The following is a 16,118-nucleotide window of genomic DNA, read 5'->3' as shown; positions in this document are numbered from 1 at the left end:
TGTGGGCATCCACTTCTATATTTGCCAGGCATTGGTTTACATCTTTTCTATCTGAAGACTTTTGCAGAATTTTCAACCTGGGGGCTGTGGAAATGGCTCAGAGGGTTAGAACTACCATCCACCAAGTCTAGTGAATTGCATTTGATCCCTGACTCCCTTGGGTTATCCTCTGATCCCCCAGTGTATCCTGTGGCGTATGTTCACTGTGAATGCACACACACACACGTGTGTGAACACCTGCATGGGAAATGAATACAAATAGATTTTTTAAAAATAGGGCTGATGAGATGGCTCAGTGGGTAAAGGCACTTGCCACCAAGCATGGAAGCCTGAGTTTGATCCCCATAGCCCACATGAAAGTAGACAGAGAGAACTGACTGACAATTTGTCCTCTGACTTTTAAAAGCATACAGCTGCATGTGAAAACACACACACACACACACACACACACACACACACACAAGTATTTTAGTTTAAAAAATAAAAGAGACAAAGACGAAAGAAAGAAAGAAAGAAAGAAAGAAAGAAAGAAAGAAAGAAAGAAAGAAAGAAGAAAGAAAGAGGAAGAGAGAGAAAGGAAGGAAGGGAGGAAGGGTGGAAGGGAGGAAGGGAGGAAGGAAGGAAGGAAGGAAGGAAAAGAAAAGAGAAAGAAAGAAAACTGGTTTGACTGGTACCAAAGAAAGCCGCCAAGTTCTTCCTGTTACCCTTCCTAGGCGCTGGAATATAAGAGGCCCCTGGCGTAAAGCGTCTCTCTTCTCCAGTGTTCAACATTTAGTGGTACTCAGGTATGTGAAGGGGCCTTTAGCTCACCAGTTCACATGAGCTCACACTAGCTACGAATGCCTCTTTTGGTAGGCAGTGGCATGAAGAACAGATGACCGTGAGGTGCTCGCAGGCATCCAAGCTCAGAGGCTGGTTATCTGCTGGGAATAGAGCTCACCATCTACCAAATACAAGCAGTGGATGAAGCCACTCATCCACACCCTGAGTCTTCAACTCAGCTGCGGTGAAAGCTGCTCCGTGGACCAGGGCTTTCCTCTTACATCAAGTGGGAACCTCACTGACACCGTCGACCTAGATGCTGCTGATCTGGAGGGGACAGTCTCAGGGCCCGGGCTTGTGCTTACTTGCAGATGTCTTTTATTAACAAGCTGGGTCTTCTCATCTTGTGCTGGGTTCGGTTGTACCATTGCAGGGAGGTCCTTGAGCAATCACTTCTCAGTTTTGCAGAGGTGGACTCACTTGGCATTGCTGGGAGAAGAGAGGAAATGAGGGAAGAAAGAATTGTTAGGTGGACTATAGTTTACAAGACTAAGGTGATACAGCTGTATCTGGAGTACTCCTCCGTGCGAAAAGGGATGGATTCCCAACAACTTGGGTGAAACGGAAGGGAGCTGCGCCCACGATGAAGGGTCACACACTGTATGAAGACGAAACCACAGAACCAAAGAGCATAGAAATGGGTGCCAGGAACTATGGGTAAGAGGAGGGGTGCTGGTACATGCCTATCATCCTGGCACCTAAGAGGCTGAGGCAGGAGGATGGTGAGGGCAAAAGCTACAGACACCGTCTCGGGAATAAAAAGGACTACGGAGTGTGGTGCTGTGAGGGACCCTGAAGCGACGGAAATGTTCTGGTCATGATGGATCCAAGCTCTACAGTTTTACAAGATGCCATGGTGGCGGGGAAGTACAGAAAATCTCTAGGTTGTCACGGAATGGCAAGATGGTTAAGAAGGTAAAGGCGATTGCCAAGAAGTCTGACGAGCTGATTTGGATCCCTGGGTCCCACATAGTAGAAGGAGAGAATCAACATCTGAAAGCCACCCTCTGACCTCTGCATGTGCACTGTGACCGGAGTGTGGGTGTACAGCAGAGAGAGAGAGAGAGAGAGAGAGAGAGAGAGAGAGAGAGAGAGAGAGAGAGAGAGAGGAATGCAAGTGTTTTTCTCTAATATCAGCCATGGATCTGAGGAACACACACACACACACACACACACACACACACACACACACTAAATAAATAAGATTTAAAAACCAGAAATGTTTATAGATGAGAGAGCTACTTTACAATGAAGGCCACAGGGAAAACGCCTAGGACAATGCTAACTGAGCTGGGACAGGTATGCAGCACTTACTCCAAGACTCATCTTACTACACATGTGGTGTTTAATGGCTTTAAAAATCATGAAGAGATTTTTTTTAAAGTTACATTAAACACAAGTGTCACATTAAGAGAAACAAAGATCGAAAAAACCAAAGAGAGAGAGAGAGAGAGAGAGAGAGAGAGAGAGAGAGAGAGAAGGAGATTATGGCAATTTAAAAAGAAACATTTCTATATATATATATGAATAAACATACCTTTTCTCCTTTCGTTTTCTGCAGTGCTGGAGACTGAACCAATGTCTCATACATGCAAGGGCTTTAGCCCTAGCTACACTGTCAACACACCCTTCATCACTGTGTGTATTATCACAAGAAAAAATATGAAAGAAGTTGTTGTTCTCCTACCCCTCCTCCTCCCAACACCCACTCCTCCCCAGCAGAACTTGGAGTTTTAGTTGGAAACATGGCCTGCTAAGACAGAGACTACATTTCCCAGACGCTCTTGGAGTTGGTTATGCCCATGCTTAAGTTCTAGCCAATGAAATAGGAGCAGAATTCCTACTTGTAACTCCCAGGGTGTTGCTCCCGCTTAGCACTGTCCCTCTTCTCCTTTCTGCTCTTTCCAACTGACTGAAGTGCAGAAACATGGGGACCACACAGGAGGATATCTAGTTCATCTCAGACAACACCAACCGAGAGCCAAGTGTGAGAGCTAGAGTTATGTTTAAGCTTTAACTACCGTGCCTCAAAGTTCCATAAAACAACAATGCCTCTAGCCTGTAAGCCCACTTGTCCAAGGGCAAGAGACTTTCTGAAATGTTGGAGGCCGTTACTCACGTGTGATAAAAACCACGTTTTCACTTCCCTAAATGAGTTTGATTGAATCAATTGTACCTGATGTGCTTGTTCACAGAGGTAGAAAATATGGAGGCAGGACGTACGTATGTCCTGATTGGACATAGGCAGGAGGTATGCAGGCAGGAAGTACGTCAAGATATATGCTTGTCCCTGATTGGACCTGGTGGAAAATACATAGCCTTATGGATTCTGCCTTTATAAGTCACTGAAAAAAACGTGACTTTCTGGGAACCTCAGAATGGTCCTGGCCAGAGCCCATCATCTTGGCCAGTAATTAAAGCTTACTTCAAATTTGGCTCAAAAACTTGTGGTAACAGCCTTATTCTCTACTGGATTAATATTTTCTGGAGGCCTCAGTGAGATTCAGACCACCCACCCAAATTCTAAAGCCAGACCTTCATTCTGGAACTGCAGAGCTGAGGGGCTGCCGCGGGAAGCATAGGCCTTGAGATGTTCCAAGGTTCTGGCGTTGCCTTCGGTTTTATGAGCTATGGAGTGTAACTGCCATGTTGAGGAAAACTGGGAGCATCTATGTTGGCCTTCTGGTTTGAGTCACAGTCTAATTCTGTTTGGCGTGAGCTGTATCTGGGTTGTGCAGGAGCTTAAGCGGGACCCCAGTTATTCTTCTGTCTAGAGCAGACAGTGAGACATTGCCTGTCTGTCTGGCTCTGGATGGTTGGAAAGCTTCGTCTGTCTGTCTGTTGTGTCTGTCTGCTCTGCATGTGTGGATGGGTCTATGTTTTCTGGTGTGTCTGTAAGTTCTGTTGTAAACCCTGAGCTGAGAGAGAAATGGGCCATGCTCAGTTGAATGTGTGAGTATATGGTGGCTACCACGTTTTGTTTCTGACTGTCCTTTGAGTATGTAACCCTGCTTGTTGTTTCCTTGGATGTTTTTGCTCTCTGCTGCAGCCACCCACCACTGCTACCACGCTGCTCCTATGGCCAGGGCTCAGAATTTATCTGTGAGCTTTCTGGCCACTAGGTTCAGTTTGGCAAGGATTCAAATGTCTTTTGGGTGTGGATAATATGAAGGTTGTTTTATGTTGTTTTTATTTATTGAAAAGCTGGCTCTGGAACTGGGTCATGGCGCTCTTTTGTCCAGACCTAGGCTTTTACAGTCTAGATGTCAGGGTTCGGGGGAGCCACCGGATGCTGTGAGAGGGAGAAGGCGGCAAATCAGAACAGCCAAAAGAACTAGACTATTGGTTTATGTGACCTTTCTGTCCCTTATGATTTATAACTGTATTGGGTATGGTGTAAAATTGCTGAAAAAAATTAATTTACAACTTGTATCACAGATTGACAGTTAAAACTCTATGCATAGGTAATCTAAAGGGACCATGTGGCATGATGCCATTTTGGGATATAAGCAACATGTGGTTTGCCACCATCTCAGCTGCTGTTCCCCACCGGGAAGGAGGCAGCCCCTTGGCTGACAGCCATCTTTGTTAGAGATGCAGAAGGTGAATGTCATGTGACTTCACCACCACAATGTTGATTAAAGGTATAAAATCAAGGAGGCAACAGGGTCTCTGAGATTTTGGACTAGGGTGGATTTTTATATAATGATTTCTGTCCTAAAAACAAGGTTTATGAAAGACAGGATTTAAAAACAATGTTTGTTTAATATGGTATTAACACTTCATCTCCATGCATTTATATAAAAGAACATACCTTGTGCTAACAGCCAATCTCTGTAATATAAGAGTCACCAGGTGGCATTGGTTTTAAAGGCATGAAGTAGCCATGGAGAATAGCTGAGGCTTGACACTGTGTGGCAGGGCTGGAGTTCCTGAAGAGAGCCCAGGAGAGATGCTGGTGCCATATGACAGTCACCAGAAACAGCAGCTGCTATGAAATGGAGCCAGCTGGCACCTGGAAGGCAGGCTGGGTATAATGCTGAGGATAGGGCTGCAGAGGTGACCCAGGCCTCCTGGGGGATCCCAGAGGATGGTGAGCAAATCCCAGATACTGAGCATTGAGTTGTCTGTACTGCTGGAGTTTGGCTTTGTCTTGTCCAGATTATGATTTTGCTCTGGGTTTTTTTCCCCTCTTGAAATAAAAAAAGGTACTTTTTTTTAACTATTATAGAAGCACACAATTGAGAGATTTTTTTTTAAAACTTCTTGAAGAGAAAATTTTGGAGTTTTACAGAAAATGTAAAATTAAAAAAGTGGGTATTTTTAAAAGAATAGCTTTTAAAATGTATAAGGCTATGAGATACTTTAATTTTACAGAATGTTTTATATTATTAATATCTGGCCTTAAAAATTAATAAAAGGCTAAAATATTAGGGCCACAGCTATGAGCACCAAATGCTAAACACCAAAAACTTAAATATTCCTATCTTTTGATGCAACAAGACAATGACCTGAACAATCTGACAAAGAACTGGATGAAGATCTCTCCTTATCTAAGGTCTATTCAGGCTGGAAGAGGCTGGCTTGAGAATGTATGTCTCCCCTCCTTGTCTTTGCTAACTTTGTTAGGCTTTAGCTATTTTGATAATCTGAGTAATATAAGAAACTAATATTCTATAGTAGTACACTGTAAAAGGCTCAGGAAAGTTCCCAGTATCTATGTGGACTGTGTTTATGAGTTAAAGTTTTATTTTGATACTAAAGAGCTTCAGTTCCTTCAGAAATGGTTATTTTTTAAAATTCAAACTTCACAAAGATAAAGCTGTAAAATCCTAGTCTTATAAAAGCTGCTAACCCATGGTTAAGACATGCACATTAACAGTGAATCACAGAGTAGATGATCAAATTCCATAATGTGTTCAGAACCTCACTTGTAGTCATTGTAGTCATGCTGAGTACTAATATAATTAATTATAGAAATAAGCTTTATTTACCCTTTTCAAGGTTAAGCCGAAAGCAAGTAACTAAAAGCAAGCAAAGTTTATTACTTTGCATATACTTAATAGATATTGGTCCTTAAAACTTTTTAAAGGTCTGCTGAATTTGGAACTCAGAATGTTTAATGTAAAAGAGCTTACCATGACAGAGACCCCAGCTCTTAGTAGTAGAAGCCAGATGAAGGCTTCTAAAGGTGATGGAACATGACGCCTTCATCTGGATTCTGGTAACCTTAACCACTGGGCATAACTGCCTCATGCCTCGCCTGCCATCAAACTGCTGTCACTGTTGAGTTGATTGCTGTACTCTTGCCTGGTCAAAGTAAGGTCAGTTGGGAACAGAACTCAAGTCCATTGAAAGAACCACAGAAGCCGGGCGTGGTGGCGCACGCCTTTAATCCCAGCACTTGGGAGGCAGAGGCAGGTGAATTTCTGAGTTCGAGGCCAGCCTGGTCTACAGAGATAATATTTGAAATGTAAGTAAACAAAATATCCAATTAAAAAAAAAAAAAAAAAAAAAAAGAACCACAGAGTAAGGTCAGTCCCTGCAAGTTCCTCACCTGTCCTCCACATAAAATTCTCTCAGATCTTCTGGGCCTGGTGACTGAAGACCAATGCTGGCCTGGGTCCTCGGCCCCCCTCAAAGCCATCTTGCCATGGAGCCTAGGGTGACCATCTGGATAATGAGTAAGTCTCTGTCATTTTAATCAGTACATAAGCCATTTGGATACTTTCTGCTACAGTGTATCCTTCTCGGATCTCCGCTGGCATTGCTGGCTAGGCTAACTGTAGTTCTGTCAGTTTAACGGCAGCAGGCAACCGGCTTCTCCCTGAAAGGCTGCAGCGGCCTTGATAGTTCATTTCCTATGTAAAAACTAGGCCTTGCTGTTTCTAGAGCTACTGTCTCTGGTTGAGAAAGGTAGATAAGGTTTCCTTGCCAACAGGCTTCATATTAAAGGACAAACAGGTTTCAGATGTAACTTTTTACTGTTCTTTTACTCAAAAGTACTTGCTTTGCAATGGCTGCTCTCAGTAAGAACTATCTGTGCCTCTAGTATGACTAGATGGATAAACGGTTTAAAGTCTATGTAAATTCTGAGGGTCTAAGACAGTGTTCTAAGGTGCAGAGAGGTCTGAGAGTGTGAAAGCTTGAGTAAGTTCAGAGGGTCTAAGAAAGTGACTTATGGCGTTCATTGTAAAGGTTTAAGAGGATGATTTAAGGTATATGAAAAATGGGAATGTTTCATATTTCTTTACCTCTCTGTTCTTGTTATACCAAGATTTCAAAGGTTCAGAGTTAGAGCCGGGCGTGGTGGCACACGCCTTTAATCCCAGCACTCGGGAGGCAGAGGCAGGTGGATTTCTGAGTTCGAGGCCAGCCTGGCCTACAAAGTGAGTTCCAGGACAGCCAGGGCTATATAGAGAAACCCTGTCTTGAAAAACCAAAAAAAAAAAAAAAAAAAAGTTCAGAGTTTTAACACTGATCAGTGGAAAACTGACAGCTGATCCTTATTATAGTCACAAGGACAAGAGTTTAAATTTTCTTTGGTTGTCTTCTAAGTATAGACTTAACGGTGCTTATCACTGGGCTAAAATTGTCTCTGTCAAATCTATATGTCCATCCCACTGGAGAGAGGAGAAATAAAATCTTTTTTAACCTGAAAGGTGAGAATCTTCTCCTCCAGCTGTCTTACAGACACCTGCTACTTGCCTTTTCCACAATGTAGATTTCACTACAGATTACGAACAGTGGCAATGCTAATAATATATCTAAAACTTCTCTCTCTTTTTGTAGACTAAAAAAACCATGTAAGCTCAGGGAGTCCTAGGAGTCCTAAGACTTGAATCCGCCTCCCACAGGTCAAAAGGGCTCCGAACAGGAACACCCAGGTCTCTCCACCCACCCATTCCTGAGGATGGGATCGCTCTCCTTCTCTCCCCTTCCTGTCTTGAGACTTCCCAATTACTCTCCTTCCCAATTACTAGGACTATAGGCCTAAAAGTTCCAAGTGTAAGATTCTCCTTTAAGTTTCCTGAACTTTTACTTCTGTCCCTAGCTTATATCTGTCTCGGCAGATTTGCACCGAGACAGATTTCAGGTGACAGGCACCACCCAGGAGTCAGCTGCAGACTACAGACTTGATCCACATGGCTTTGAGCCCTGGACTTACTGAAAGCTGACGTGGACCAAGCCAGTTGATGTGATTGCTCCCTGTCTCTCCAGCTGCTTCTGATGAATGCCCCATTCCCTGAATCTGAGGACGGCATCCTAATTTCAGCATGAAGTAGTTAAAGAGTAGAGCATGCCACCCTGTGTCCTCCTCAACAGGCTGTGATGTTAGGTCAAAAGGACCTGGCACAGGAGACAAAATGGCTACCTATCATGCCCACTGGCATACCAGGAAAGGTACTTGTTGAAACCAAATAGACTCAGATCTATCAACATACCTGAACTGAAATTCAGTCGACTAGCTGAAATTGGTCTACAATACAATAGGGTACCTGACCTCCTTTAGACAGAACAAGGAGATATTGTGCGGCTTTAAGAGAAAATTGTTTCTATAACTGTTAGAGACAATCTGGCTGTCCTAAAATAAATAGGTAAATAAATATTGCAAAAAAGGGGGTGAAGGAGGGGCCCGTGATGACATAAATGACCTGTCCCCATTCTCATTTTCAGGCACCTCCTGGATAGTAACTGATGTCAGCCAATGCAGGGCCTTTGACCTTTCCGTTTTTATTAATTACTGTTGGCCCTTGTATCACTAACGCCTTAACTAGATGATAACTCTCATCTGGGTACCATTAAGCGGATGTTTATTAGATCCCAATGTAAACAGGTACCTGCCACAGAGTCGAGGATGTGACTCAGGATACAACCCAAGGGGGATTGACCCGGCACCATTTTCTGGGAACCTCAGAATACTCCTGACCAGATCCACCCTCTTGGCCAGTATTTAATTAAAGCTTGCTTCAAGTTTGGCTCAAGATATTGTGGTAGTGGTCTTATTCTCAGCCAGTGGGATTATTAATACAAGGTCACAGGGGGGAGCTGCCTGGTCTTCAGGATGATAAAGTAAAAGACACCTATTTAAGCAGCTGTTAATCCTTAAGGGCTATAACCTGAAGTTCCCAGGGGAAAAGGCACACAACTGTTGTTGAAGTCTAAACCAGCTATGGGGTTTGAACTTTACAACTTGGGAGAGCTGGAAAGCTGTTGATCCAGAATCCAGATTATCCTGGGCTATCTTAATAACCCCCACTAGCCACTGAACACCCAAGTTCTACATCTGAACTATTAACTCACAACCAACCTAAGGGCTAATACTGTCATCACACAGTATCTAAAACCTGCGGCCAGAGATGTCCCCACTCTGCTGTACCCTACCTACCATGTGATGGGTAAATACTTTAATAATTCATGAGCTTCTTCTGTTTTGTGTCTATAAAAAAATTCACATAATTGTTTCCATGTTCCCACTGCTTCCTGGTCAACTCTTGGCTGTCCCACATTCTCTTGGAGGTCTGTCACAGTTACTTTCAGCTGTCAACATGACACAAACTTAAGAGTCATTTGGGAAGAGGGAACCTCAACTGAAGCATCGCCTCCAACAGACTGGCCTGTGGACATGTCCTCACCTGTCAGCTGATGCAGGAGGGCGCAGGCACTGTGAATGGTGCCATTCCTAGGCGGGGGGGGGCCTGGGTTGTATACGCATGCTGAGAAAGCCACAGGGTTAACTAAGTCAGTAAGCAGCATTCTTCCATGGTTTCTGCTTCAGTTCCTGCCGCCCAGTTCCTGCCTTCATCTCCTAACTTGGCTTCTCTTCACGATGGGCAGTGAGATTAAATAAATCCTGGCCTCCCAAAGTTGATTTTGGTCATGGTGTTTATTACCGAAACAGAGTAATACCTAAGAGTGTTAGGTATCAATTAAGCAAAATTATATCCTAATTTATATGGACATCGATGGCTATTATGATAAATTTACATATTTAGTAATATATTTACTATATTTAGCTTTTCTATCTGAAAGACTAAATGTACTCACCCCCTACCCCCACCCCCACCCATCTCCTTGGGGAGTGAACCCAGGGCTTCACATGCTATGTGCTCTATCTACTGAGCTACCCATCCTAGACCTCAAGCTGCATCCCATCACTTGGTTGACTTTCTCTCTTCCCCTTTGCAGGCAGGAGTCCACTATGGAGCTCAGGCCCACGTCAAACTGGCAACCTTCCTGCCTGAGCCTCCCTAATGCCGGGGCTGGAGGCTGCACCACCACACCTGGCTCGACTTTTGTCATTTCCTTGAGGATAATGGATTCTTTGATTCTAAAAGGGTAAAAACCTTATCTTAAGCTGACATTCTTGCTCATCCTAGCACTCAGGAATCTCAGGCAGGTGGACTGTCAGATCAAGGGCAGCCTCTCCTACACAGAAAGGTTCTGTTTCAAACATAAGTAAACTGACACACAAGTTCTTTCTTTTTTCTTTTCCCTGCTACTGTAAATAACCTGTCCCTCAAATCCAGTTGTTGTTGTTGTTGTTGTTGTTCTCCTCCTCCTCCTCCTCCTCCTCCTCCTCCTCCTTCTTCTTCTTCTTCTTCTTCTTCTTCTTCTTCTTCTTCCATTGAGACAGGGTTTCTCTGTGTAGCCCTGGCTGTCCTGTCCTGGCACTCACTCTGTAGACCAGGCTGGCCTCAAACTCAAAAATCGCCTGCCTCTGCCTCCCTAGTGCTGGGATTAAAGGTGTGCGCCACCACACCTGGCCTCAACTAACCAGGCAGATATTCTACCAATTCTAGACTGAGAATATTTCATGCCATAGTGTATCATTCTACTTGAAATACACTAAAACAAAACCAAAACAAAACCAAAACAAACAAACAAACAAACAAAAAAACCAGTGCCAAAGACCTTATTAGGAAAACTTTGCTGAAGACAAATGGAAAGTTACAACAGCCAAGACCCTGGGAAGTTTTCAAGCACAACTGTGCGGTCAGCCTAGGGGAGCAGTGCTTACAGGCTGTTCTAGTGGAGTCTGGAAGATGCAAGGAGCACCAATGGATACCCAGACAGTGGAGCTTGCAGAAGGAATAAACAAGACTCATCAGGACCAGGCAGCAGCCAATCCTGTGCTATTTTGGCCAAGAATCTGGCTTTATGGACCCCACTGTTCTGAGAACTGAGAGAAGCTAAACTAAGAAGATAATGGTCTAACTTTTGGCAGAACTTTCAAGGCAGAATGGTGGTATCCTGGCTGACACAGACAGAGCAGCTGTAGCTGACAGATGAGCAGTACTTGCAGAGGCTGAGAGAGTATCGAAGGGTTTCCTCAGGGCTAGCACATCTGATACACCTGAGGTCCCATGGGGGCCTGGTTACACATTAAGCTGGCATCAAAACTTGACAATGTCAAGCCATTCTCTACATGGTATCAGTGTTGATGGCACCACTCCATAGGCAAAAGCCTGAAAAAGAAATCCTAATTCATCCTCAAGACAAATCTGCAGGTGCTAAGGTAGTAGAGCTGGAGGGGTGGGCGTATCCCAGTCCATTGGAGTCTGTTAGATTTCATCACAGCTCTAGATGTTGAACCTGGAGCCATGGGGTTTGGTATTTACCATGCTAGACGTTGAATTTGTTTTGATGGAGCTGTTTTATGCCATCCTCCTGTTTTGAAATGGGAATGTTTATTTTGTCCCAATATATAGCTTGGTTTTTTTATTTTATAGAAGTCATTGTGAAGAGACTTTGCATTTCTTAACGGGTTGGGATTTTTAAAGATGTGGGAGTTGTTCAGGTTGGACAAGTTTACAAGATTAACACGAGACTTTGTGGACCTGGGGTGAAAGCTTATGGCTTTAAAATGCTGTATTGTCAAGTCAAGCTGATAAGGGCTGGTTAGAAGGTGCTGGCCTGTGAGCTTGTCTATGGGGGATTATCTTGATTATAGTAACTGAGGTGGGGACCCACCCATGGTTCACTAGGCAAGGGATGCCCAAGAGTGGAGGCTGCCAGCTGAGCACCCGCCTGGGTTTGTTTCTCTCTGCTCTGACCACCACTATAGGTGCCGTGGGATGCTGGAACTACACCCTCCCAGGAGCAGTTGCTTATGTTTATATGCCCTTCCTATACAGACACTGTCCTTGACACTGCCGGGCATGACATTTAGGCTTCCTTACTTTTAAAACTACGATTTGTCTCATCTCCCTTACTTGAATATAGTTTCTTCAGGATTAGCCTATAGTCTCTCCAGGGTTCCCTCCTAAGTGCGTGGCTCCCTAGGGCATACCAATTTAACCCTATCCTCACCCAGGCTACTGGACCACAGCCTCTACTTTGTAGCTTCACTAACCATTTCACATAGAACAGGCTTATCTTTGAAGGTGTTTTTCTACTCATACACAAAAGTGTGATGGATTTTTAAGAGGCTATGTGTTCGATAAGAAAACATTTCTTATTAAAGTCCCAAGGAAGAAATGTAACTAAGAGCACTTGCTGCTCTAGCAGACTTTGTTTGGTTCCCATGAGCCATGCCAAATGGCTCACACCTGCCTGTAACTGAAGCTCCAAGGGATGGACTGACACCTCAGGTAACCGCATGTTATCATGCACAGGTACACACACACACACACACACACACACACACACACACACACACACGAATATATAAGGGGAAGAGAGGGAGGGGGAAGTGAAGGAAAGGAGGTGGAGGGAGGGTGTCTTGGTGTCTCAGGGTTCCATTGCTGTGAAGAGACACCATGACCAACGGCAATTTTTACAGAGGAAAACATTTGGCTGGGGCTGGCTTATAGGTTCAGAGGTTCAGTCGATTATCATCATAGCAGGAAGCATGGAAGCCTAAAGGCAGACACGGTGCTGGAGAAGGAGCTGAGAGTTCTACATCTTGATCTGAAGACAACCAGAAGGAGACTCTCAAAGCCCACCCCGACAATGACACACTTTCTCCAACAAGGCCACACCTATTCCAATAAGGCCATACCCCCTAATAGTGCCACTTCCTGTGAGCCAAGCATATTCTAACCACCATCTGGGGTAAAAGTAAATCATAGAAGGGGGAGGGGAGCTTCTAATTCAGATGTAAACTTTCATCTTAAAGAAATCGAGCGAAGGTCAACTATGTTATATGTACCACACAAGGCAGCTGGAAACAGAAGGAAACAGGGGCATAATATCATTGTTTCTACTTCTAGAGGTTAAAAAGATGTCTAAAAGTGAAATTTTCTGAATCAGTGACGTACAAGTGAATTATTTATATCGTATTGCTATAATCTATTATTATTTATATCTTGTTTTATCATTTAAGTTACAGCAAACTTAAAAATTACATTCTGTGTAATTCCAAATATGTGTATATATTTTGTTTGTTTTGTTTTTTGAGACAGGGTCTCTTGCATAGCTCTGGTTGTCCTGAAACTCACTCTGTAGACCTATACTCACAGAGATCTTCCTACCTCAGCCTCTTAAGTGCTAGGGTTAAAGTGTGTGCCACCATGCCTATATATACATACATACATACATGGAGGGGGGGGGGAATTACATCAGAGGACAGCTTGAAGGAAGGACTCAGCTCTCTCCTCTCCTTCCATGTGGGTCATGTCACTCAAGTGCAGGGTCACCAGGCATGGTGACCAGTGCCTTCACCTGCTGAGCCATCTCACCAGGTCCCAATTAGCTATTTCTGAAATGAGTGAGTTTTAGGAACATAGAGAAGCTAGTGGTCGCAAGGAGGTAGGCCCTGACCTGGACGGAGGCAGGAAACAAGTGAATGTGGATGTACAAAAGCGACGTGAGGAAACCTGAGGATCAAAGACTGGCTGAGGGGGCCTAGAAAAGTGATGGGCCTGTGCAGAATGCATCACTGGTTACAGGTCCCCCAAATGTAACTTTGTAAAAATAGAATGAGCCTCTACAGACAAAAGTAGAATAGAAAAAGCCGTAAAAAAATGAAGTGGCAAACTGACCCTATGGATACTTGCTGTCTAAAGAGTAGACAGGGTACCCACAGAGCGGGAAGGCTAAGACTACAGCAATCTTACCAGATCCTAAAGCATCTACTTCCCTGGTTTGCTGTCTGAATTTAACTTTCCCAAGGACATACCTGTGTGAGCAGAGGTGTGGAGAAATCCATCTCACCCCTCTCCACCTCTGCTGCGTGGGAAGAACAGCAGGCAGGAGCGGCGTCCTTGCGGGCTTAAATACCGCAGACTGTTTCAAACAGCCTCTGAGTGAGCAAACATGACTTGAGTGAACGTGTCCAGCCAAGGACATGGAGATAAGATCTGTGGGGTGGGAGGTCTGTGAGAAATGGATTTCACCACAGATAGGAATTAGCCTAGTTGGCTGAACGCTACATTCGCACTGACTGTGAGGTAAGACCTGGGCACACACTGCTGCGGTCTCACAGGTGAATGAGGAACCTGGGGGGGGAGGTCCCACCCTGAGTGGACCAAGAGGAAGAGGAGGCAGCGACAGTTTGACTAAGAAGTGATGAAAGGAATGCGGTGATGAAAGAGAGCACACCAAAGATCCGTGACCCACTCACAGGGAGAAGCAGGCACGCGTGTCAGGCTTTGTGTGGCTTAGGGTGGTGATGAACCTGATGTGAGAGGTGATCAGATGCCAGGGCCCAGGAGGCCGATGGGATGTGGACTGTGGTTTGACAGTGTCTGTCCTGACAGCCAGCCTTCCTCCACGGAGCCAAAGGAATTAAGTTGCAAGGCGTTTTTTTCCCAGTGTGTCTGCACTACCAGTCACTGCCCACCCATAGAAAGTAAGAGATAGCTGCTAGAAACTTTTGTGATTTTGTAAACTTGTAGTGGAGAAGAGACAGCATGGCGGGTAGGCCTCCCGCAGGGGAGCAAAAGAAAGATCGAGTGTGCACCGTAAACTTCCTAGTAATAACTGCACGAATGCACCTAGTTCTGGCAGAAGTAGGTGGGGGTGGGGCACATGAAGCTAACGAGCTCAGCCCAGAGACCTAGCTACTGTGGGGACAAGAGCAAATGCCTGAGAATGGTCAAGAAAGAATGGTGCCGGGGTGCAGTGCAGGCAAGAGGAAGGCAGGATTGGGGTCTGTGCTGGCTAGTTTTACATAACTTGACACAAGCTAGTCACCTGAGAGGGGGGAGCCTCCATTGGGAAAGTACTTCCATAACACTGGGCTGTAAGACATTTTCTTACTTAGTGATTGGTGAGGAAGGGCCCAGCTCACTGTAGGTGTTGCCATCCCTGGGCTGGTGGTCCTAGATTCTATTTAAAAAGCAGGCTGATAAAGCCATGTGACCAAGCCTGTAGGCAGCACTCCTCCGAGGTCTGCATCAGCTCCTGCCTCCAGCTTCCTACCCTGCCTGAGTTCCTGTCCTGGCTTCCTCTGATGACTGTGATGGCTAGCCTTGGTTGTCAACTTGACCTATCTGGAATTAACTAAAACCACTAAATGGGACAAAAAATGAGGAATTTTGCTTACTTTGAAGTGGGAAGATCCACTTCTAATCTGAAGACACACCTTTAATCTAGATCTTTTGAGGCAGGAAGACTCGCCTCTAATCTGGGCCGGGCCCTCTGCAGGAAGCCTATGTAAGGACATGGAAGAAGGGAGGGTTTACTCTTGGCCCGTTTCCTTTTGCCTTGCTACCAAGGCTTCACTGCCCTTAGAGTCTCCTTTGAGATTCAAGTGTTTACTGAAGACCAGCTGAGACATCCAACCTCATGGACTGAACAAATACTGGACTCTCGGACCTTCTATTTATAGGCAGCCACTGTTATGTTAGGTGGACCATGGCCTATAAGCCATTCTAATAAGTCATTTATATATATAACATATATATGTACATATTATTGATTGATTGATTATTTATTTATGTATTTATTTATAGGGGGATTCATTCTGTAAATTCTGTTACTCTAGAGAACCTTGACTAACATAATGAACAGTGATGTGAGAATGTAACTGAAATAAACCCTTTTTTTTCCCCAAGTTGCTTTTGGTTCTGATGTTTCATCACTTCTATGGTGACTCTAACAGCAGCGCTGTCTGGGGCTTTCCGTAAGTTATGTATGCTGCTTGCCCAGGTAAAGTTTCTGCTGTAAGGGAGGAAATAGGTAGGTCTAGAACAGACAAGGATCTAGACAAGGAAAAGGATGATAAGAGATAAGATCCCTACAGTGATAAAATCCCAGTGTGGAAGATCAGTGCTCAGACCTCACTTGGGAAAAGCTACCTTAAGGAAGTTGAACAGATTAAAAAAAAGAAGTACTAAGGTTAAAAAAAA

The 16,118-nt window shown here is 44.4% G+C and overlaps 1 protein-coding gene across 2 annotated transcripts in view; it reads right to left on the bottom strand.

The window, feature by feature from the left end:
- The window catches only part of St3gal5 (ST3 beta-galactoside alpha-2,3-sialyltransferase 5), a 53,548-nt gene that overhangs the window by 22,223 nt on the left and 15,207 nt on the right, over nt 1-16,118 (bottom strand). For both annotated transcript variants that reach the window (XM_021190328.2, XM_021190327.2), the window contains exon 2: nt 1,128-1,251. In XM_021190328.2, coding sequence (XP_021045987.1) covers nt 1,128-1,249 — 122 coding nt within the window. In that variant the 5' untranslated portion in view covers nt 1,250-1,251. The remainder of the gene's footprint in view (nt 1-1,127; nt 1,252-16,118) is intronic.

The sequence above is a fragment of the Mus pahari genome, chromosome 2, assembly GCF_900095145.1.
Source record: "Mus pahari chromosome 2, PAHARI_EIJ_v1.1, whole genome shotgun sequence".
Classification (NCBI taxonomy): domain Eukaryota; kingdom Metazoa; phylum Chordata; class Mammalia; order Rodentia; family Muridae; genus Mus; species Mus pahari.
This window is presented reverse-complemented; position numbering and strand designations above follow the sequence as displayed.